Below are 24,179 nucleotides of genomic sequence, written 5' to 3'. Positions count from 1 at the left end.
ATCAACAATGCCAATTTGTCTTATGTTGAAGTCAGTACTCAGTTACTTGACCTGTGAACAATTCGACCAAAGCTCCAGAAGTTCATTTGTCATCCACCTTGTTTCGAGAATTGTCATCTTGAGTGAACTAGGATTGACTAGGAGAAGTGACAAATGTCAGAGAAAGTTAAAAAAAAAAAAAATGGTGTCGTGGTCAAAGGGGACCGTTGCATTGCGTTTGGTTTCATATATGTTGATTATGTTCCTTTCCTCGCATTGTAATTTTGTATTCTATTTTATTTTAAAAAACTCAACGAAGGTTAATTTGAAGTCAAATACTGTGCCGAGTAAATTTGACCGGCAAAAAAGAGATGCAATATAATTAAATTTTTTTTTTTTGGAGCAATGGACGATACAGATAAGCAAATCTAACACTACGTATCAAAGAAATCAATAAAACAAACGGAAAAGCAAATCAAACCACTGGGGGTATAATTGGTTGAGGTATCACCCCCCTAATTCATTGACTTTAGATTAATTCAAGCTATATCGGAGTTTTAAAAAGGAACAAGCTAGTCAATGAAGAGTGATGATCACTCAATCAAGAATGGGAGTATCTGAGCAGATATAATTAAAAGGAAAATTAAGTGACTTATTTATTAGTACACAAAAAAACTTTTATTAATATCAATAGTATAGACTATATAATATATCGATCCAAGAAACCACTGATCGAGATTGCATCCTCAAACGTAGAAATTGTAAATTACTAGTTGAGGAGCTTATTCATATTTAGATATAGCTAGCTAAGCTACATAGTATACCTTGCCCGAAGGATCCTGGCAATCTGTTTTCCTTTTACTGAGCGCGCAACTTATCACATTTGTTGCCTGGTGATCCAGACAGATTACCACTTCCTTTAGTGTGTCACCAAGGGTTGTCCTCCTGCACAGGATTAAAGGAGTATTGCTAGTCCCGATTTTCTTTTGGATTGCGGTTACAAGCTGAGTCATAGTGTATGATGTTGCAGTACTCGGCTTAATAGTTAATACCACTTTGATCAAGCACTGAATGGATGTCATATTGGTTCCATAGCTGGTGTCCTTTCTCAAAGTAGGACTTTTGAGTGAAAGGTGGTACACCTGACTCTACTGTACATGCGCCATGTTTCTTGTACTCATGCTCCCAGAACCACATATTGCTCTTTGTTGTTAACACGGACGGCCATGAGTTTACCAAATCCATCTGCAGAGGTGTCATCTGAAAATAAAAGATACAATTAGAAAAACATATCACTAATTTGTTAAAAACAAAAAAAACTATATATGTCACACGTCAAATTATATATATGACACACATACACACCTGCGCGTTATCAAGGGGATTATTCTTCAGTGCTTGACCACAAGTGACATGTATATCGGAGAAGTTAGAAGGCCATATTCCATGTACATGGAACTTGGTTGGCAGAGGTGAGATGCAATAACCTTTTGATGTGTCATAGCAAACTCCAGGTGGGTACTGGAGTACAAATTGCATGTACTCGTAGGGTTCAGCATTTGAAACGTTGAGAACTTGTACAACAAGTACATATACTGATAGAAGGATGATGAAGTTTGAATTCTTCATTGCAAGTGGTATGGAGCTAGGCAAATGATAATGATAATGATTATGAGTTTGATCGGCTGGCTGGTTCTTTGATCAATGGTGTTTATATAGGACAATTGCATGTACCTAAAAAAGGTTCTTTAATATGTTTACGACTTTACGTAAATGTATGTGTGTGTGTATATTTCTATGCATAAAATGACTAGGATTATTTTTAATCTAAAACATAAATTGTTGCACCTAATTAATTGACTCATTTGTACCCAATAAAAGCACGTATACGAAATTAGTAATAAGTCAATGACGTCCTTTCTTGCATCATGCATCGTAAATCCGTATATATAATAAGGGTAATGTCTTTATTTACTCTTTTTTTATCAGTTTTTTTTTTCATGACTACCTGAAAAAAAAATTGTATTTTTAGTTGAGTAGCAAAAATGGAGAGAGATGTGCATATATTATTAAAATTAAGGATTTAGTTCTTCTTTATTCTTCAGTTGACACACAATGTGTTTTTTGGTAATGCAAATTGGAGCTTAGGGTAACTGCTAGAGAACTCAAACATGACGATTCCAAATCCTATTGTAATCAACGATAAACCCTTAACACTGAGGAACGTACGGTCATATGGTCAAGCAGTTATAATTTTCATGAATTGAAATTCTTGCAATGATCATTAGCAGTTACTAATTAATATAGTTCGTCGTCATCTTCCACTATTGAAACTCCTTCCTTTCAACAGACTTATAGTCCAAGTAAGGTCATCGATTGTGATATTTGGCAAGGAAACATAGGTATTGCTTTTTTTAGTACGCAATTAATTAGAAGCATCATTTGAGTACCTTAATATGTGTGTGTAGAAATTCATACTCATTAACATTTTAAATTTTGCATTTTTGGTGGTTGCCTTGGAGAAATGGCGATGATAAATTTGGGAGGCGGGTCACATGAAGGGGGTGAGGGAGGACTTTATATGCTCTTCTCTGTGTTTTTATTGAGAATTTAGCTTCTAAATTTATAATTAGAACTTAGCAGTTCCTTCTTGCTTTGGTAATTACTCTAATTTGAAGCTAATCGATGTGTAATCCACCTGGTCTTTCTCAATTTTCTCTATTTGCAGATCCACTTAAGACGTACCTCAAATCTTAATGAGTAGATTTGTTTTTCCTTGCTTTCAATACTCAAATTTTAAAGTGATTTAGCAGGTAAACTTATACCAAAATAAGGAAAATCCAATATATATATAGCAATGGGGTCTTGGGTGTTCCACTTGGTCATCCTCCATTAAGTTTCTCCCTGTGAAAATGACTTGTAAAATGATGGAAAACGTGTAGACAACAACTCATCATGACTAAGGAATCATGACGAGTTGTATAGGATTAGGAAATGCATTATATATATTTTGTTTCTTTGTATATCAACATTAATTTTAGCAACAGATTTGGATAATGGCATCCCTTTCAGACATTTAGAACAAGCCTACCAGAACATTAATATTGGAAGAATCATCAGTTTTACCCTAAATAATAATATATAGGTCCTTACTACCACTCTTACTCGACTCCAACCATTATCAGTTCATTCCTTCTCGAACTTGTAATTCTCTCAACTGCTAATTATCAATAAGGTGAAATGCGTTGGTGACAGGACGAGGGGAGGCCTTGAGGCAGCATGGGTGGTGCCTCACACTAGGTCTCCGATTCAGAGAGGCCTCCGAGCTGGTAACTTATGTGCATATAATGTTAGAACTATATTGGGCCTATCATTATCTAAGCTTAAGTAAACAAATTTGATTAAAATCTTATTCCAGTTAATAGGAGATATATAGTAATATAAAATTTAGGTACCTAATGAGTTAAGTATATCAACTCTTTGGTCAGGAATTCATTACTTAGGCTACAAGTTATAAGATGACTTGATCCTTAATAGATATCTTTATGGGAGGACTCCTAGGGTTGATCACCTAATAAGTCTAGGATCCTAGTCAACCGTAGGGTGTGTATTTTGAGCATGTCTAGGACAAAGTTAGAGGCTTGACCCCCTCTAATTCATATGCTAGAATCCTCAATTTTATATTCGAGGGGTTATAAGCATAGTGATTTACACCTGTTGCATGATTGCTAGGGCAGATTGATTAATAGTCTAATTCCCTATCTTTACGCCAATTATAGAGTGAGTTAGTGACCCCCAAACCGGGTTTAACTCTCTCTAATTGAGTTAGTGTAACCCTTCAACCGGTGCATTAGTACGGAAATGAAAATATATGGTCCTTGAACCTTGAACCACCTTGGATACGACTACCATTAAAGTATGAACTTTGCATCTATATTAGATTAGCTTCCAACACATAAGGTTTGGGTAAAGGAGCCTCTCTAGGACCTGACATTCTCATTCATACACTTTATTAGTTGAGATACATTTCATTACTTTTTGTTAATCTAAAATAAACTCTAAAATATTGAACTCTTCGACTCATTGTAAATAACCACCACTGGACTCTTAATTTTGATTAGGGTTTGGTGAAAACCAAAGCCGAATATCGCTAAGCCTTGGTGCCTTAGAGTAGAACTTATGTTTATTTTATTTTTTCTTAACATCCTAAGTGTCTTTATTTTCTATTAGCCAAAGAGTGTGGTTTAGCGACTAATCTCTGTGGTACGATGATTTTGGAGATAATATTTCTCTATCTTGATAATGATATGTACACTTACGTAAATGTATATCAAGTTAGTGGGCTCCGATCAAACCCAAAATCTCTTGATCAAACCCATGAAAGGGAAAGTATCCACTGTCATTGCTTCTCTCTATTTGCCCATCACAACTGCTCAACAAGCACTTCATATTCAAATCACTGGCGTTGCTCCCCTCCTCTCCATTGGCCCAGAAACCACCCAACAGAGGAAGATGAAGAAGAAGAAGAATCCAAAACAAAGGTGCTGCCACCAACCCAAAGTCTCTTGATCAAATTAAACCCCATGAAAGGGAAAGCATCCACTATCATGGATGAGATGCTAGATTAAAAAATTGGAATTTCAATTCTAGCCCTAACAGAGCGGCTGCAAGGGTTTTTTTGACTAAAATGAAAAAGGTCCCTCTGCTATAAGATTGTTGTTCTTCTTCACTTGTAGGAAAAAGTTATTAAGATGTGTGTGTAGAATGCATGTACACACGGCCGGCCCTGGGTACCTTGAGACGAACGCCTTAGGACCACTGGCCTTTAAGGGCATCTGAAGGATTAAAAAAAAAAGTTTCTTTACATATTTTATGGAAGTTATATAACTCAATTTCTGCATATAGATGTGAATCTGCATCTACAGTCCAATGGTACTGGTAACTTAATTTTTGGGTCCTTAACCCAAAACACTAATATGAGCTAAAATTATCTCACATACCCCACCAATAGATTTTTTATTCCAATTTACCCTGTTTAAAATAAAATGACAACTTTGCCCTCAACATAATTAAGGAATTACATCTATGCCTCTCTCTCTCTCTCTCTCTCTCTCTCTCTCTCTCAAGTGGGGTAAGAACCGACCCTAAACCCTAAATTTACCCTGTTTAAAATAAAATGACAACTTTGCCCTTGACCTAATTAAGGAATTACATCCATGCCTCTGTCTCTCTCTCTCTCTCTCTCTCTCTCTCTCTCTCTCTCTCTCTCTCTCTCTCTCTCTCTCTCTCTCTCTCTCTCTCTCTCTCTCTGGTGGGGTAAGAACCGACAGAGGTCGCTGAACAAGGTGTAGTCAGGGCAGTTTGAGAGGAGATCGAGGTTGAAATTAGAAAGGAGCCGCCGGATGTGGATCGGACTGAGTCAACGAGGTTGGATCGAACTGAGTCAGTGAGGAATCAGAGCTCCTTGAGCTTCGTATCGGCGGTTCCGATTCAGAAAACTCTACAAATTTGACTGTCTGCAGGCATTGTGAGCTTGGAGAGTTGTACTTTGGCTCGACCTCGACTGCATCCCGAGCACCACTGCCACGCGAAGAAGACGCTAGAAGAAGGTCTTCATCAGACCAAGTCGGGGCTCACTATGGTGTCGTTCTAGCTTTTGCTTCTTTTTCTTTTTTTGGGAAAATGGGGGCAAGCCTATAAGGAAAGAGAAAAGAAAAACAAAACGTTGTATTGTCTCTTAACAAAACATTGGATTAAATACTTATTACTCCATGTGCTTTGCTCTATAAAACAGTTTAGTCCAAAATTTTTAAATTAAACAGATTAGTCCTTATCTCTCTAATTCTCAAGCAATAGGTCCTAAAAATTACTATTTTACCCCTTTTTTCAACTGTTTTTATTTTTATTTTTTTTATTTCTCTCTTTTTTTATTTATTTTCCTGCTTGTTCTTATCTGGATGAAACCTTCAAAGACAGCTTCCTATATGCTTTTCGAACATCTGCAACACTACAAGTTCTGTCCACCCCAAAATCTCATAACAGTCTTTCTTCTTCTTCAATTGCCTCATAATCGTAACCTGGTCCTTCGTATAGCCACTAGCAGAGGACGACCCAGACTTGCCAGCTACCCTAGTCCTTTGACGGAGCATCGGCATACCCAAACACAACCCAAACGGCCGGTCGGCGGTTTTGGTGCCATCTGAAGCCAGCAGAGGATTGGAGTCTTTCTCAATCGACGATAACAAATCAAGTACTTGCGGGGTGAGGTGGACGTGAGGATAAATACTGATGCCGGCGAGCAGGAACTCCTTGAAAATATAGGCGTATTGGCGGACAAACTCGACGGGGCGCGTGGGAATCATGAGGGAGTGTCGGGTTTTGGTGAGGATAGAAATGGGGAGGGATTTGGAGGGCTCTGACTTGATGAGGTTCTTGATGTTGATGATTGGCTGGATCTCTCTCTCTCTCTCTCTCTCTCTCTCTCTCTCGACCAGGTGGTCGAGGCCACGGTCGCAAACCCAGTGTATAGTGGCGTCCGTGAAGGTTTTGTGGCTGACGTCGTGGTGGTGGGATTTTAGGATGGAGCGGAAGGTGAAGTGTGAAGTGAAAGGGAGACAGTGGTTCCTGATCTTCGGTAATGAAAATCGAAACTTTGAGCGATTTTGATTCGTGTAAAGAAACGAAATTGAACCCAAAATTGAGGGAATTGAACTTACTGATGAGAGAGAATAAGGACTAATCTATTTAATTTAAAAATTTTGGACTAAACTGTTTTATGGAGCAAAGTACAGGGAGTAACAAGTATTTAATCCTAAAACATTTATTGGGGGACAATGAATGTTTATTAGGGGCAATAAATGTTTATTGGGGAGCAATAAATGTTTATTGGGGAGCAATAAACATTTTCAAACATTTATTGCTGCCTAGTAAAAGTTTTGAATTGATGTAATCTCTTCATCTTTTTCTTAATCAAAGTTTTATTTGTCTAATTTTAGAGAGATTAGTTTCAATTTCGGCGACCTAAATGTTTATTAGAGGCAATAAATCTCTTCGGTGACCTATGAGATCTTCAATAACCTCCGCGGGGACCTCCGACGAGGTTCATAAGCTTTTATTGCCTCCCAATAAATGTTTATTGGGGGCAATAAAAGTTTATTGAGGGCAATAAATGTTATTAAGAGGGCAATGAACCTCCCCAGTGACTAATGAGATCTCCGACGACCTATTTAGGGACCTCCCGTAAGGTTTTCAGAGAAGTCTGGAAGCCAGCGATCGGTGACCAAATTCTCGCGACCGGTGACGGGGTTCTGGCAACCAGTGACCAGACTTTGACAAAGTCTCCTACTGCTTCTCTCTCTCTCTCTCTCTCTCTCTCTCTGTAACAAAGGGGAAAGGGCAAAGTAATTTCGAAAAAAATAAAAAAAAAACAAAAACTTAATCGACCTTATTAATTAGCGTCTTTATGGGTATATGGGAAAAAAAATAAGCAGGTGGTGTAAGAGGGAAAAAAGTCTCTAGAATTAAGGTAAATGGTCAAAACCCCTATATTTTTTCCTAGCATGCAAGGTTAGAGTCTTGCTACCGCAGAACTTTTAAAAAAAAAAAATCTTCTTTTTCTTTTGTTGAAAATAAAATCTACATACATTTTCAATAATAAAAAAAAAGGTACAAAACAAATATAACACTAATCGGATTAGAATTACAATATGTCAACCCTATATACATAACTACACTTATCTTAGAAAACGATTAAGAAACAAGGGGAAAAAAAAGTTTTCAATATATGTAAAAGCCACATTTTCATTTTCCGCCTCGGGTCTCCATAATCTCAGGGCCGACCTTGCATAGTTGCATGTACATAACCTATAAAGATCTCTTAGTCTGTTGTGCAACTAAAATTAAGAAACAAAAATTCTAAACTTCATACTTTGTTATATGTTATATATCTGTTCGTCTTGGGGTGTTTGGTACGTATCAGAAGTTTAAATGCTTGGATTTTGTATGTATAAACTTGTATAGGAATAAGCGTTATGAAGAATATAAAATCTATTATACATGTTCCAAGGACTCGAAGAAACGAACGAAGATCATATTCATTCTAATTAAAGACATAACTACAGCATGCAGGGACATACTCTTATGTCGACCAGAATACAAGTTTTACAGTAAGCATGAATTAAGAGACCGACCTAATGGAATGGGAGGGCATATTCAGTTTTTCCCATGATTTGAGTGTCATATCTCTATAGTCGATTTTGTACACTGCGAGTTGAGCTATATGGTGAAGCTCAATCTGGAAATGTTTTTATCTAGAATGCTAACTTTTTCTAGAGCTAATTTCCTCTCTTCTTCTATCAGATTCTCGTAAAGGAGACTCAAATATGGCCTACCATCTGCAAAGGAGGAGAGGCAAATTACATTTCATACGATAAAATAATTAGCGCAACAGCTATGGTCTAATTCAAAATTATGCATCAATCCTGAATAATAGTTACAGAAAAAACCAGTTCTAATTGAAGGGAACTTACACAAATGGAAACCAAAATGCACCTGTTGTATATTTTAACTAGAAAAAAAAAATTCATGTAATATTAGTCACGGTATATAAGATAAATGAGAGTAATTGAATACTTGGCTCAACTATTACCTAAAAATAGAACTATGGATGCCATAAATGATAGGGAGATGAAATTTCCAAATCAAATTCATTGTTTCAAATTAGTCAAGTTATACATCTATCCAAGACCAAATGCGGAAAACTACACTCAAAAGTTCATATGAATCAAGAATAATACATACATATAAAATTGTAGTAGAATATTGCCTAAATTTTTAAGCTGTGCTGATGCCTGGAAAAGATGAGTGCCCCTGTAGCAATCCACAATCTAATTACACATTATAGGGACTTGAATAAAAGAACAGAGATCATATTAGCTGTAACTAAAGAAATGTGCAGCACTCAGGGACACTGAAACATAGTACTCTTATATCAATGAGAATATAAGCTATGTAGTAAGCATGAATCAAAGACCAACCTAATGGAATGGGAGGGTATATTCAGTAATTTTGTCCCAAGATTTGAGAGTTACATCTCTGTAGTTGATTTTGCAAACTGCAAGTTGAGCTATGGTGAAGTTCAAGCTGGAAATGTTTTTATCTAGAATGCCAACTTTTTCTAGAGCTATTTTCCTTTCCTTTTCTGGCAGATTCCCACAAAGGAGACTCAAATATGGCCTACCACCTGCAGAGGAGGAGAGTCAAATTACATTTCATACAATAAAACAATTAGCCCAACAGCTCTAGTCTAATTCAAAATTATGCATCAACTCTGAAAATAAATTATTGAAAAAACCAGTTCTACAGTGAAGGGAACTTACACAAATGTAAACCGAAATGTGCATTGCATATGCCAGTTGTATACACTAACTGAAAACAAAAACAAAAAATCATTTCATGTAATTACTCACAGTGTATTAGAAAACTGAGAGTAATTGAATACTTGGCTCTACTAAGACCTAAAAATAGGAATATGGGTGCCATAAATGAAAAGGTGCATGAAATCTCCAAATCAAATTCATTGTTTCAAATTAGTCGAGTTATGCATCTATCCAAGACCAAATGCAGAAAACAACACCTGAAAGTTCATATGAATCAAGACAAAACAAAACATCATAACAAGAAAAATTAAATACCTGACTGGATTCTTCAGTTGAAGAATCAATGAGTAGGGAAACACATTGGTGATAAAAATTTCGGGTAACCACTAGATTTACTTTTGCTTGGTATGCACAAAAATTTTTAGAACGGAGAGATCTAAATTTGTTGAGCACATCTTCATATGTCATACGAATAGACCCCACAATAGGGATATGCGGTTCGATCTCCGGCCCACCGAACTCGGCCCTGAGACTTTCCATCACCTTCTTGATCCTAAGAGACACATCATCCGGTGGGATGGCCCATATGGAATATGAGTTGCTTTCCCTTTCCACTATTGAAGGACTGAATGGAAAGTACGTGAGTAGAGAAAAGTTCACCTGAAAAATAGCATGAAACATCAAAGTTGACATGTAAGGTATTTCCTAACTAAAGACACATTTTGAACATCCTTATTGGTACAAACTTATGGAAGGATTTGGATAGAAAGGGTAAAAAAAAATTTTTAGTAACTATACCACATTGGAATTATCTGTGCTTCGGAGCTTCTGGGCACCCAAGACTGAAACTATACTTTTCACATAGACAACAGCTGCAATCTCATCTAACCGGACATATATATGAGAATAAGGCGTGTTTTGAATCAGAATATCTTTAAGCCTTTTGCTACGAAGTTCATAGGAGAGTACAAGTCCCATGAAATCATTTCTAACTGTCTCATTGCTATTCAAAAATGCCAATGGCTTTTCTTTGGGTTCAAGAGTTATGTGTTTTGTCCAAGCACCCTTGGGACCACCAAGTTCATCCAGCACCCATATTTCAAAAGAATAATCTTCTTCAGGTTTATAACCTTGAAGTCCATCAACCAATACAAAAAGAGCAGGGGATTCGTTCCACACCCGAAGTTCCATACCATCAGTATTGACCCAGGGATGATATAAACTATCAGGTAACATGATATCATCGAATACCTCATTCTCAATATCCAACAAAATGATGACCGGCCTAATGAGGTCCTCGTCTCTATCAAATGCAACCAGTTCCTTATGTTGCTCATGTCCTAACCAATAAAACATTTGCTTGAATTGAAACTGGAAATTTTCGGGTCTAAGGAGAGTGGTTTCTGTTTCAAAAGCATTGGTGTTGATCTCCCTCCAAGAATCAGTACTCAAAGTGTATATTGCTGCTTTTGGAGGATGATAAATAACATATCCATCATCCCTCAAATCTGAAGGAGAAACTAGTCCAATGTTAACAACTTTATATTCGTTCAATTTAGGATCATATCCAAACCCCTGAACATACTTGAACCACAGAGTTCTTTCCCAATCAACATCTTGAAGGTATGGAAGGGGAGGAAGAAGCTTGAATTCCTGAATTGCTGGGTTCCATAAAAGCAGCTGAAAAGAATTAGGTAGAACTCCTAGAAGTAGACAGATGATTCCGTTGCAATGCCCTACGATATGAACTGCTTCGCCTCTAGTCTTTAGACTCATACAAAGAGGAATCTTGATATCCTCGACACTAGAGACAATAATGCTGTCCTCACCATTATCAATATCATCATCTTTATTGCATAAATTAAGCAACGAAAACACTAGCTCTCCTTCTTCTTCTGCAGTCTCATTTTCAGTGTCCTTGATGTCCTTGGACACTAAATGCTTCTTCATAAGGAGCAGACGCTTGGAATTGGAATTGGAATTGTAATAGGAGAGGTGGTTAGCTACGAACCTGGGATCGTTGATCAGCGCATACCACCCTTTAGAGGCGCATTTGAATCGCATCAGAGCCTTGGGAGGCAGAGTTGACAGGATTTTCTCCACCAGATCTTCATCAACCTCTGTCATTTCTGCCACGCCCTTTCCTCTTCAACCTCTTCAATTAAAAGTTATAAAAGAACAAATTCATTAAAATACATCACAATGATGATAAAAGTTATGAGAACAATGGTGCATAGAGAATTAATAAACGAAATCGGATCTAACTATATAGAATTACCTTAGTCCTTAACCTGAAAACTAGTACAAGAGACGGGGAAAGATATGATGATTCTAAGAGAGAGAGAGTGTGTGTGTGATCGAAATGCGAGTCTGCTAGGGCTGGAGATCGAGACGATATGAGCGATGGAGATTTGAGACTCGGAGTCACTGAGAAAACAGCTTGTGAGTTCTGATGTTGTTTTGCTCGATAAATATTTCCATTAGGTTTTCATTGTACCTTTTCTTTTTTGAAAAACAACGAAAATAAAAAACTCATGGTTGGATAATTCTAAATACAGTATGTAGGATAATTCTTATCTATCATGTCGTTTTCCAAAAGTGTGTTTTTGAAAAATTGAGCTGTATATACTTGTTACGTCAATCTTCTCAAAGTATGTAAACTTTAGGAGAAATGCTCATTTTTTAAATTTATTACTTTAAAAGCTGATATGACCCTACCGTATGGATTCTTTTGATCATACTGATATGACTCATAATAAATATTACTTTAAAAGCTACTAGTATAATTTTGTTCGAGTCACCAACCTTAATTCATTGATTGATTCTGGAAGACTTGACAAAGCATTAATCTGAAGTGTCAATACTAAACATAAAATATGATAGTTAGATTATAGTACTTATCATCTGAATAGAAGAGTAACATCTAGATCCATTACATTATATAAGTGTGTCTATATTAATGTATCTGATGCATATATCTGTGCATGTGTGTTTTTATACATACATAGTAGAAGTTCATTTCAATAACCACCCTTATGGTTAGATACAAAGTTACAAACTGACCTCTCTTTTTTGTTCTTGTTAATGTCCCTTTCAGGGATTTTGTGGAGGGTGTACTTCCATCTTGTCTTTGTATTTCGTCTGATATGCCATTTCAGATCTCTCTTCTTCTTCTTCTTGTTCTTGCTCTCACCATTGCTTTTCTCGACTTCTTGTCTTTGATTCACCAAATGAAGCCCTTCCCAGCTCAAATAGATTGATTTTAACATCTCCCATCTACCTACATTTAGACGTACCATCAAGTCAGCTGGAGAAGAAAGTAAACTCATAACTCGCTCTTTAGGCAAATAATTGCCACATACAACAGCTGAGCAGCACGATGAGTCATATATAGCGATGCTCCCAAATCGCGTAAAACATTGTATAACTTCATAGTGATTCATTGGTCATGATTCAGAGACAACCACTATAGAAGGATGCAATACCTATGGGCAACAAAGCATGCTCTCAATCTAATTCATAGGATAAGTACATAACCATGAGCAATAGAGTCTATAATTCTTCAGGGAAACATTAGACAATTCAATACTTGAGCACTTAGCTCATCTCTAATGTGCTATGCAACTGATCTTCAATCATTCAATTCAATACTCATGCCCATGTTTCAGTAACCATTTTAGCTGCAAAAATAGATCAATGTCTTTTCAAAAAAGGTACGGAAAATTCAATCAACAAATTAAAGAAATAGCTTAGTAATTTGGAATGCAAAACAACACCCATTAACACCCTCATCTATTTGAGCCTCTTCCATTTGTCAACACACTGAGACTTCAAGAACTAGTATCCTTATCCAAGTAATATGCAGAATCACAAGCCCAGAAACTTTCCCCATTTCAATAGTAAAAGCCAAAACCCAATTAAGAAGCTGCATAAAGGAAACGTATTGATTCTGACCTAAAACGGATTCTGGTTCGGCACAGTAAGCCGGGCAGGGCAGCCCGGCCCAAACCCCCTAGAGCAAAAGTCCTTATAATCCAATTTATTACTTCAGGTCAAGGTCAAAGTTTAGATCTTTCTGTCCATCTTCGCCTCTGTTGGTAGAAACTAGAAAGATTCAAACTTTGTAGTCTGCAGAAGCTGAAGTGGTCAAGGGGCCAACTACACAAACTCTTATCTTGTGGACTTGTGAACAGCTATGGAGTTGAGGTCAGAATAGGGAATATATTATATTGTTCCATTCTTTCCAGGCCATTCTCTGTTGACTATGAGATTCAGAGTTCCAAAATTCAATCTTTCCAGGCCATTCTCTGTTTTCCAAACTTTGAGACTTCGACTTTATTTCGCTGCTGCATTTGACATTGAGGTTTTTTTTTTTTTTTTTTTCATTTTCATTTCATATAAGTCAGAGTTAGTAGTTATTGACCAAAAGAAAAGGTCAGTGGGAGTCGTAACAACAGGAATTTTTATATCTAAATTTTTTTTCCTGGAAAAAAAAAATTAGAAGGCTATAATTTTATTTTATAGAGAATATAGCAGCAATATAGAAAAACGCACCACAGTAAACTTTATATGTTACATTGTACTGTTCTGTTAATTGAACATCATTTTTCTTCACCATTCCTTGTATGTGGTGAAACTGTGAAAGCCTTGAATCAGAAATTTTAGTTAGTTTTTTTATCATTGGCATTTGTTAGTAGTTTTGCATAGCAAAGGATGAGTAGGATTTTTTTCCAATGAAACAAAAATGAAAGTAGCAAATTATGAATGCCGATAATAACTTTCATCTTAAGCTTTGTTTTGCATTGGACCGGCCATATGAATGCATATACAATGTTCCTAAGGCAGCATAAAGGAAGAGATGTCTGCATTTTAAGGAAGAATGTTGTGAACAAAGTTTAATCGATAAAATGAAATGAGTATTTTCAAGCATAAAGGGAATACAAACAATCAGGATCTCTTAAAACAAAAGGCAAACCAAAGAATGATCTGTAATTCTGTATACAAATTTGCAAAACTGGGATAGTGCACATATGTTGTTCAACGACCTTCTTCAAGACTTGTAGTTATAAGGGGTTCACCAGAGCTGACTGATGGTGTAGGTACCTGATATGTAGGAACAGGCATATTTGGAGGAACATTTGGCAATGCTGCCTCAAAGTTCAGAACATGAACTGCTTGCCTTATTGAGGGCCTTAAGCTTTTATCAGGGTGAACACACCACAATCCAACAACTATCATGCACTCTGCTTGCTTCTCGTTATAGTCCGAGTGCAGCTTCTCATCCACTGCCATAAGAAAATTTCCTTTCCCATAAAGGTCCCAAACCCACTCTATCAGTCCCATTTCTGAATCCTCTCCCATACGATCCACTGACCCTTTACCAGTGACGATTTCTAAGATGACCACCCCGAAGCTATAAACATCCGACTCTTTACTAGCCCGACCTGTCCTGAAATATTCTGGAGCCATGTAACCTAGCGTCCCAACCACTCCAGTTGTTTGGGGACCTAGCTCGTGGTCCACTAGCCGAGCTAACCCAAAGTCACCGAGTTTGACATTAAAGCTGGAATCTAGCATGATATTGCTTGATTTAATATCCCGGTGAACAACACATTGCTCCCACTCTTCATGAAGATAAAGCAGTGCAGAGCCCAATCCCAGAGATATCTTGTATCTCATGGCCCAGGAGAGAGCAGATCTACTCTTCCCAAATAGGTGAGCATCAAGGCTACCATTTGGCATGAACTCGTACACTAGTAGGAATTGTCCTCCATCATGGCACCATCCTATGAGTTGCACCAGATTTCGGTGTCTCAAGCTGCTTATAATCTTGACCTCAGCTCTGTACTCCTTTCTTCCCTGCCTAGACCCACTTGAGATTTTCTTCACCGCTACTACCGTATCTAAATCAGCCAAGTAGCCCCTGTAAACAGCACCAAACCCCCCTTCCCCTAACTTCCTCTGATTAGAGAAATTGTTAGTAGCTGTAGCAAGATCTGTATAAGAGAACCGTCTCGGTCCTGCTCCTCTTTCAAGGTCTTCATTCATCGAGTTTAAGTTCTCTGTCTCTGGAGTTTGCCTTTTCTTTTGCTTCATCCTTCGCAACACCACAAGCAACACTATAAATATCCCAGCTATCAGAACACCCGAAACTGTTAAACCCACCACTACTTTTTCTTCTTTGAGTTCTTTCCAGTAGTTTCTTTTCTATCCAAAGTTGAACTAAACTCCCATGAAACAACCCGATTTCGCTCCCCAAACTGACTAGTAGCAGCTGAAAATCCAATTGTGATCCACTCGGGCAAAATTTTCTTGAGATCAAGCTGGTAATGAAGACTGGTAGTGTTCTCTTTTGGAGTCGAGGTATTTTGGTAGCTCCAGTGAACACTAAGATTTTTAGTTGTTGCATTGTAGACAATCCATACATCAGTGGTGTCTCCACTGTGTAAGCTAGCATTCCAAGGGGTTGAGACAGAAGAAGCAATTGAGTTGTTGTTAATCCCTACATGCTGATAACCAGGATCCCATTGAGGGTTTATAAAGGAGTCAAACTCAACTAGAACAATCTTGTTGCCGGAGGAGTCACTGGTTGTTGTGTTGAACAAGCCTAGAAAGCCACCAACTGAATTTGGTGGGAGTTGAAATCCAACAGGAGCGAGAAAGAATGCAATTCCATGGCCATAAGTAGGGTAACCATCTGTGTTAATGATGAATGAGAAGTGAGTTGTGAAGTCAGTGAGCTTTCCTGTACTAGAGTCCCAGAGCGGTACCCTTTGAGCATAGGTGGCCAAGCCAACCCGGCATACAAAAGCACGCGTGCTAATTAGATCAATTGCTCCAATGGAAGGGGCTGCGTCTCCCTGATAGAGTATGTTCCCTGCATTCGGTTCAAAGCGGGGTAGTTTGAAATAGATTGAGCTAGCATAAGGAAGAAACAGCAGTGAAAAGAGGACATGTAGAGATGCTGAGCTCTTGAAAGACTTGACCATGGTTTCAAGATCAAGAAACAGAGACAGAACAAGAGGTAGAAACAATAGAGAGGGAGAGAAGTAGAGAGACGAAGGGTTTCGGAACTTATGTGATAACTCTCCGCGGCAACAGTTTTCTGCATTGATTTGTTCCCCTGCAGTGCTTCGGAGTTGCGTGTCAATGTTGAAAATTCAATGTGGGTGTTTGAAATTATGGTACGTATATCCTGAATGATTAAATTAAAATTCTCTTCCTGTTACATTATGACAACTATCGTACTCTAGTAACAAAGGTCTAAATTGATTTTAATTTTCCTCCTTGTTCAACTTGATTGGTTAAAGAATGGCCAGATTCGTTATAACTCTTACCCAATGGTGTGACGTGTCGAATAAATGAAGATTAAATACTCTACTATTGCAAGGAAATGTACTTTCTTCAACAGTGGCGTCCAAATATAAGCCGCCATTTTTGATTTTTTTTTTGGGTTAAAATATGATTGGAGACACAATCATAAACTTATTTAAGATGCAACATCATATATGAATGAATCAGCACTCATCGATCCCATACCCCCAAATCAAGATAACTAAATATTCTTGCTTGCGTGTAATACGGGGAACTATGATCAGATTGTCTGTGTTATGGTTTCATGTAGGTTATGTGTTGTAAGAGATTTCTTTCGTCCAAAATAGTCGACTAGTTTATTCACTAAACCTTCATTTTATAAAATAGCAAATTACCACTACCTACACTTTTAGCCCATAAATTACCATCAGCAAACCTGTTTTTTTTAATTCCCATGTGCTAGTGTGCAAGGCCCATGTGCAAGGTATTATCCCTTGCGGTCAGATTCTTTCCATTTTTTAATTATTTATACTGATAAGTAAATTACAAAACTGCCCTTGTGATTTGGATAATATGAATTAACACTGCTGAATGTCAGTAACATTATGAAAAAAGAATATCTCTACATTCCATATTTGTTTTTCTTAGAAACAACTCATTTATTTAATAATTCTAAAAACTATTTGTACATATTACAATATGAAACTTGGACACTATCATTTATCTCTGGCTTTGCTGCATCCGCATACAAGCAGTAGTGTACTGAGGGTTAGTTGTATGTCACTCCCAGCAGTATACTAGCCCCAGAGTATACTGACCCTCAGTAGTGTACTGATCCGCAATAGTGTACTGGCCCCTAGTAGTATACTAGTCTGGCCTTCTCGCGTTTGCTCACTTCAGCATTGCTTTCATTAGCTCCATCCTAATCCAATAAGAAAGTATCATAAACACAAAACTAAAGCATTACACAACACCACCAATCCAATAAGAAAGTACCATAAACACAAAACTAAAGCTACTGACCCTCAATACAAAACTGAGAATCCACCAAATACAGGGAAAAAAATTGAAATTCAATTTTATTCAGCACCAATTATTTGGTCATACTTTCAGATCAAAAACCAGTGAAATAGCTTACCCATGCCAAAACCTGTGACAACATGAGGATAAAGGTACTGACCCTCAGAATTTCTCAACCAAATCCGGATTCACAGCCTTGCTTTGCCGGATTCGCAGCCTTGTTTTGCCGGATTTGTAGCCTTCCTTCGCCGGATTCGCAGCCTCCCTTCGCCCGCTTCGCAGCCTCGGTTCTCCGGTTGCTTTGCAGCCTCGGTTCGCCGGATTTGCCGCGTCACTTCGCTGGCTTTGCAGCCTCGATTCGCCGGTTGCTTCTCTAGATTCGCAGCCTCCCTTCGCCGGCTTCGCAACCTCGCGCCGGTTGCTTTGCAGCCTCGATTCGCAGGATTCGCCGCCTCACTTTGCCGACTTCGCCGGATTTGCAGCCTCGATCCGGCAGCTGCTTCGTCCCTTACCTTCGTCGGAGCCCTAGATCGATTTAGGGAGGATTTGGATTTTGGGATGGTTTCAATTTTGGAACCGATCTGATTTTGGGAGAAATGGGTTATGTGAGTCTCAATGGCATATTTCGTAATTTTCTTAATATTTGAGTGTTTTTTTCTATAAATGGGCTGACAGCCTGTTTCAATTATTGGCCGCATGGGCTATTGGTTTTGGAGTCTGCTATTGGTAAATAGTAGTGTCATTTTGTAGTTATTGGTAAAAACCTCTTTATAAAATATGAGAGAAAAAATATCATTCCAAATTTTATTCTTGATATTGAGATAGTTCAAACATACAACATATGATGGGCTTATATGGTAAAACTGATACAACTTCACTTATACATATGTGAATGCATTAAAGATGCACTCAAAGAAATTTGCCTGGCTACATGTATAGCTTACAATAGGAATAAGGAAAAACATGTGGAAGTTGTAGGCATCAGCCAACAATGACCACTGTTTCTTTTACTTCCAACACAGATATACCAAGATGATCATCACTTTTCTTAGCGGGGGTAATTAGCTAAGTTTTTGTGATCTAAATCACTTTTATGTTATTCTATTTTGATTATACAGATGAAGCAACTCATGAACCGGAATGTCATTAGATCATGACTGCAGAACAGCAGAAGTCCACTTCTCAAATCACCAGACGAGGATGACTAATTCTTGTTAGTAGCATCAATGTACCCAAAATAATAATAATAATAATAATAATAATAGCCGAGCAGATCACGAAGCCTCTAGTTCCTCCAGCTGACTATTTCAACATGGGAATGATGGGATACACGGCACTGCTCAATAAACTAACAAGCATAAAGTATATTCCTATGCATTTTCTGTCAGTTACTATTACAATGCATTGAGAAACTTGTATATAAAAATTTAAATACTACTATTTTGGTTGGCATTTAGTAATTAGTAGTTGAAGAAATATGGGCATCCAACTAAATTTCTTGGTAAAAAATCACTAATAGTTATTGAGTTTTGACATATTCGACACTTAACTCAATGATATTTTAAAAATATCACTTAATTCACTCACATTTAACATTATCTTATATTTAACTTACTGATTTTTCATTAGAAATTGTTAAAATTGAGGGTATATTTGTCAAAACACATAAATATACATTTTGAACTAAAAAAAAGGTTTTTGACCATTTACCCTAATTCTAAGGACTTTTTTCCTCCTTACACCACCCACTTATTATTATTATTATTTTTTCTACTTATCCATAAAGACTCTAATAAGGTCTTCCTTGATACCCAACTATGTTTTTATTTTTTTATTTTTTTAGGCTATTTTTGCCCTCACCTTTTTGTTATATCTAGAGAGAGAGAGAGAGAGAAACCATAAGAGACTTCACCGGTCGCTGGACTCCGATCACGGAATGCTGAACTCAGGTCATCGATCGCTAGCCGCCGGACTTTTCTGAAAACATCGCTAGAGGTCTCCAAAGAGGTCGTCGGAGATCTCATAGGTCACCAGAGAGGTTTATTGCTCCCGTAATAAACATTTATTGCCCTCCAATAAAGGTTTATTAGGGGCAATAAAAGTTTACTCGCTATAGGTCTCCAAAGAGGTTGTTGCAGATCTCATAGATCGCCGGAGAGGTTTATTGCCCTCCCCCCTAATAAACCTTTAAGTCGTTGGAATGAGAATTAATCTCCTTAAAATTAGACAAATAAAACTTTGATTTAGAAAAAAAAAATTTACATCAATTCAAAACATTTATTGAGGGGCAATGAACGTTCATTGATCCCCAATAAATGTCTTATTAGGAGACAATAAAACTTTTTTTTTTTCCTTTCCTTCTGGCCCCATCTTACCAAAAAAAAAAAGTGAGGAGACGAGCCGAGTTCGACCAGCTCAATGAAATGTTCTTTGTTAAAGCATATACAGGGCTATGTCAACAGAACATTTCTATTCATTGAATCATTTCAAATACATAACACTTGGTTAAATTGGCTGCAGCCAGCATGTATGTGAAATACCATTTAATAACAAATTGACATACGACTTAGCTAGTCTAACTTTGGTACAATATGGGTCACTGTGTTCATGGTTAATCATGATGAAAATTTCAAAGAGGAACCAAGTTCTGGGACCTCGATCGCTAAGATAATAAAAGGCTTTGAGACTAAGCTCGACGTTTTACAAGAACATTTCCTCTGCAAATTCAATTTCATGAAACACGAAATCAATCAATTAAGCTGAGATAAAGGCGAGGATATTGAATGTACCATTCCAAATATTGGTGATCTTGAGCTGGTGCTTGTGAAAATCCTTAACATAGCGACCAAGATAGCCGTGAAGAATCTGAGTGATGATTCGTTCAAACATTGCTCCGTTTCTGATGATTCACGATCGCACCCATTCCAATTGCAATCGGAACAAGTCTGTGTATGAATGAAGTACTATTAGTAGTAAGAAAGCACCGCTGGAGAAAGATAGCCGTGATAGCGACCAAGATAGCCGTGAAGAATCTGAGTGATGATTCGTTCAAATGATTCACGATCGCACCCATTCCAATTGCAATCGGAACAAGTCTGTGTATGAATGAAGTACTATTAGTAGTAAGAAAGCACCGCTGGAGAAAGAGTCTCACCTACGCCGACGGCGTTGAGAATGAGAAAGAAGAAGAACAAGAGAGCACGGGCGTCCCCCAATCACAAACTCTGCCATCCGTTTCCTCCAAGTCGGGCATCTTGTCCAAGTCGACCCCAATCCACGAACCCGCTCTCCTCTGCTGCTGCCTGTTAGGTCCATAATTACCCAGAAATTATTCCTCTAATCTTGCTTTTTTACTTAACCTTTGTGTTTATTTATATATATTTATTATGTTATCTTTATCATGCTAGGAAATGATGGAGAAACTTAGAAATGCACTAAAAAGTCAATCTTAGCAATTTTAGCATATTTTCCTACTCTGACTAGGAGAAACCAAGCTAGACAAGAAAGAAGGAGAAGAAATCTGATCAAATGAACTCCAAATGAGCTGAAATTTTACAGCTAGATTGTAGACATCATGAGTATCATTTATTATGAAGAGTACAATAGCTAATTTGGAGTGGATGACCTTCAAAAGATCCATGCAAGTTTCTGCACTAGTAGACAAAAATTCCAAAACTGGACTGGTACCGATTCCTGCAACATTTCCAGCCAAACCAAGACAAACCTGGCCCTAAAAATTTACCATGATGATCTACATAAGTGGATGAACATTTGGTATGAAGAAACCAAAGGCCAATTTTGAAATCTTGGTGAAGATTGAATTGAAGGAAGAAATGAGAAGAACGTGCATAAAATGACGAAAAGGGATCAACGCCGGATTCACTACTAGCAAAACAACAATCTAACACAGATTTTAATCTGTGTGTAATAAGACTTTCTCACACAGATTTCAGTGCGTGATAGCTTTTACCCATCGTACACGCATAGATTGAGTTACCGTGTGGTTTGAAGGGGGAGGGTAATACTCATCTCACATGGATTATGTTGTCCGTGCCAATATTAGACGTGGGCCCCAATATCTCTCCTTAAATATGAATTACCGTAATGGAATGTAATCCGTGTGAACAACTCTATTTCACACGGATTTATGTGTTAAATATGTAAACTCTATTTCACACTGATTTCTGTGTGAAATACAATTCATACTGATTTCTGTGTCAAAACCTATAACCTATTGACACGGATTTCCGTAGGTAATCCCTATACTCTAACTCGCACTGATTTCAGTGTGTAAGAGTGACAGCATTTAAAAAAAAAAATTTCTGCTAATTAATTTGCAACCTGAACATAATAATACTTTTATTTATCTACAATAAATATACTTCAAATATTAAACTTTGGATTCAAATATACTTCAAATAAAGTGAACAAATCCACAACTCAATCGAAAATATTAAACTTTGCATTCATAGCAAGATATTATTTACATTCCTAGCAAAATACATTTCATACCAAACTAAATTCTTGGATGACAAAAAACAAGGCTGCTTTCTAGAATACATTGTTATTGAAGGTAGAATATCACTAAGATTTCCCCCCTTTAACAACATAATCCTTGTCCAAGAATAATTTCCATCAAAATGCTTTGAGGACTAACTCAAAGTAGACAAAAACATAACCATCAAACCAGCTAATGGTAAGTGAAACCAACCCTTTCAGTTCAGCAACGAATCTGGAACAGTTTGAGGCATTTCGGGTCGATACCCATCATTGATGGCTGGGGTTGGTATCACAGGTCTACTGTATTGTGCGTGGACTGATGCAAGCTGTGTCATTTGGTCCTATCCCAGCTGTGTCATTTGGTCCTATCCTACTTTGACTATTAATAATTTTAATAGACGTGGGGATGGGCCTTCCAGCTAGGCTGGGTTCCAAACCTCATTTCAAAAAAAAAAAAAAAACTTTGTTTACCCTACAATTAAATTTGAAACCTTAAACTTCCAATTTCACCCTCAAATAACCTAGAAAAGAAAAAAAGATATCATTGTTGAAGATGTGAATCTGGAAAAGAAAAAAGAAAAAGTAATTAAGCACACCATCGTGCTGCAACCCCATGCCTTCTAGTTTCTTTTTACTCTTACGTTCTTTTTCCCTCTCTACTATCTTCTGCCTTCATTAGCCACTGTGACGTAGAATCAAACACGAGTCACATGAAGTAGAACAAAATAATGCTAACCAACAATTCTTTTCACGTGTTGCTATAGCCTGAAAATTTTGTCTAACTAATTGTTGTTTGGTAAGCTAGCGATGAAGAAGCTGAGTTGATAATTTTTTTTTTTTTTGGTATAGAAAACTGAGATGATAATTGGGATGTCTGTTGGGTAAAGTTGTATTTATTGATATTTTCATTCTTTTTTGGTTATTAATTGTAGTTAAGGACAATTTTAGAATTTTAAAGAAAAAATTTAGCTATAGGGTGAACAAAGTGTTTGGTAAGGTGGAAATAGCCGCACCCTAATTTTATCAACTTCTAACAATAGATTTAACGACAATGAGTTAAGTAAAAGACGAATGTAAAAGTGGGTGAGTTATAAGTGATATTGTTGAAAACACGTTGAGTTAAGTGTCGAACAAGTCATAACTCAATCACCATTTGTGATTTTTTCCCAAACTTATTTGGTAACAGCTGGAGAGGCTCAATAACTTAAATCTAGTTTCACTTAAGATTCTCACAAGTGCCCCAACATATGGAGGGGCTCAAACGAAACATGTGCTCAACTGTAAGTGACAGGTGTTGGAAAATTTGGTCGATGGATGCTACTTCCGTCACAAGATTTCGTTTCCTATAAAATTCCACAAATACACTATTTTATTAGTAAATAAATATAATCACATTAATGCCATAATAAGCTGAAAATAGAAGATCAACACTTATCTTTTAGATTTGCAAGCTGCCACCCAATGATTACTTCAAAAAGAGTTTAAGGTTGAGGCGTGTAAACACTACCCTTAAGAGTAGATTTCGCCCCTCGGAGACAATGTCTCGGTGTAGCAGGTTTGTGGCGCCCTACCCTCTAGGGTACAACAACCGTTAATCCTTGTAAGTGTACACTCGCAAACTTAGATCCTAGAAATGCTTGATTTTTCCCTTTGGCATTATGGAAGAGCAAGAACAAAGCACACTCTAGACTATGTATGAACTCACTAGGGAAATGGCTAGGAGAGAACTATAGAAGATAATGAATTTCATTGTGTGTGTAAGAGCAAGAAGTGACATGTATATATAGTAGATGAAAATACTTAGAGATATGATGCAAATTTAATAAGATAATTATTGGAATACTGTAACTCTCATAACCTTAATATGCCATAATATTATGATCATAATGAAGTAGTAACGTTTAAGCATAAATATATAGTAAATAGTTTTTCAAAGCATTGGAAGTTACATAAAGTATTTTGAAATACACAATCAAAATTTCCAACAAT

At 37.2% G+C, this 24,179-nt stretch overlaps 3 protein-coding genes across 4 annotated transcripts; all 3 read right to left on the bottom strand.

Moving 5' to 3' along the window:
- Positions 1-1,017: 1,017 nt before the first annotated feature.
- Positions 1,018-1,608, bottom strand: LOC112183904 (ribonuclease S-7). The gene is made up of 2 exons (XM_024322221.1): positions 1,345-1,608; positions 1,018-1,239 (listed from the first exon to the last, which is right to left on the bottom strand). The coding sequence occupies exons 1-2, from the start codon at positions 1,606-1,608 to the stop codon at positions 1,018-1,020; spliced, it is 486 nt and encodes a 161-aa protein (XP_024177989.1).
- Positions 1,609-8,112: 6,504 nt separating this feature from the next.
- Positions 8,113-13,396, bottom strand: LOC112183903 (F-box protein CPR1). Of its 2 annotated transcripts, XM_040515340.1 has the most exons (8): positions 13,311-13,396; positions 12,420-12,636; positions 10,155-11,511; positions 9,672-10,016; positions 9,357-9,405; positions 9,015-9,220; positions 8,508-8,545; positions 8,113-8,372 (listed from the first exon to the last, which is right to left on the bottom strand). In XM_040515340.1, exons 3-6 carry the CDS (start codon positions 11,481-11,483, stop codon positions 9,015-9,017), a joined length of 1,929 nt encoding a protein of 642 aa, XP_040371274.1. In that variant the 5' UTR covers positions 11,484-11,511; positions 12,420-12,636; positions 13,311-13,396; the 3' UTR covers positions 8,113-8,372; positions 8,508-8,545. The 2 variants fall into 2 exon arrangements, with proteins under 2 accessions (XP_040371274.1, XP_040371275.1); XM_040515341.1 differs by lacking the exons at positions 8,113-8,372; positions 8,508-8,545; positions 12,420-12,636; positions 13,311-13,396 and adding an exon at positions 11,635-11,882 and having other exon boundaries at positions 8,812-9,220.
- An 840-nt stretch (positions 13,397-14,236) lies between these two features.
- On the bottom strand, positions 14,237-16,523 carry LOC112188297 (L-type lectin-domain containing receptor kinase IX.1-like). The gene is given in 2 exon segments (XM_024327394.2): positions 14,237-15,529; positions 15,532-16,523. Coding segments are annotated over 2 exon segments (1,950 nt in total). The 5' UTR covers positions 16,346-16,523; the 3' UTR covers positions 14,237-14,393.
- Positions 16,524-24,179: the final 7,656 nt, after the last annotated feature.

This window comes from Rosa chinensis, chromosome 2 (assembly GCF_002994745.2).
Source record: "Rosa chinensis cultivar Old Blush chromosome 2, RchiOBHm-V2, whole genome shotgun sequence".
In the NCBI taxonomy this organism is placed as follows: Eukaryota; Viridiplantae; Streptophyta; class Magnoliopsida; order Rosales; family Rosaceae; genus Rosa; species Rosa chinensis.
The sequence above is the reverse complement of the archived record's forward strand: the minus strand, read 5'-3'. Positions and strand labels throughout refer to the sequence as shown.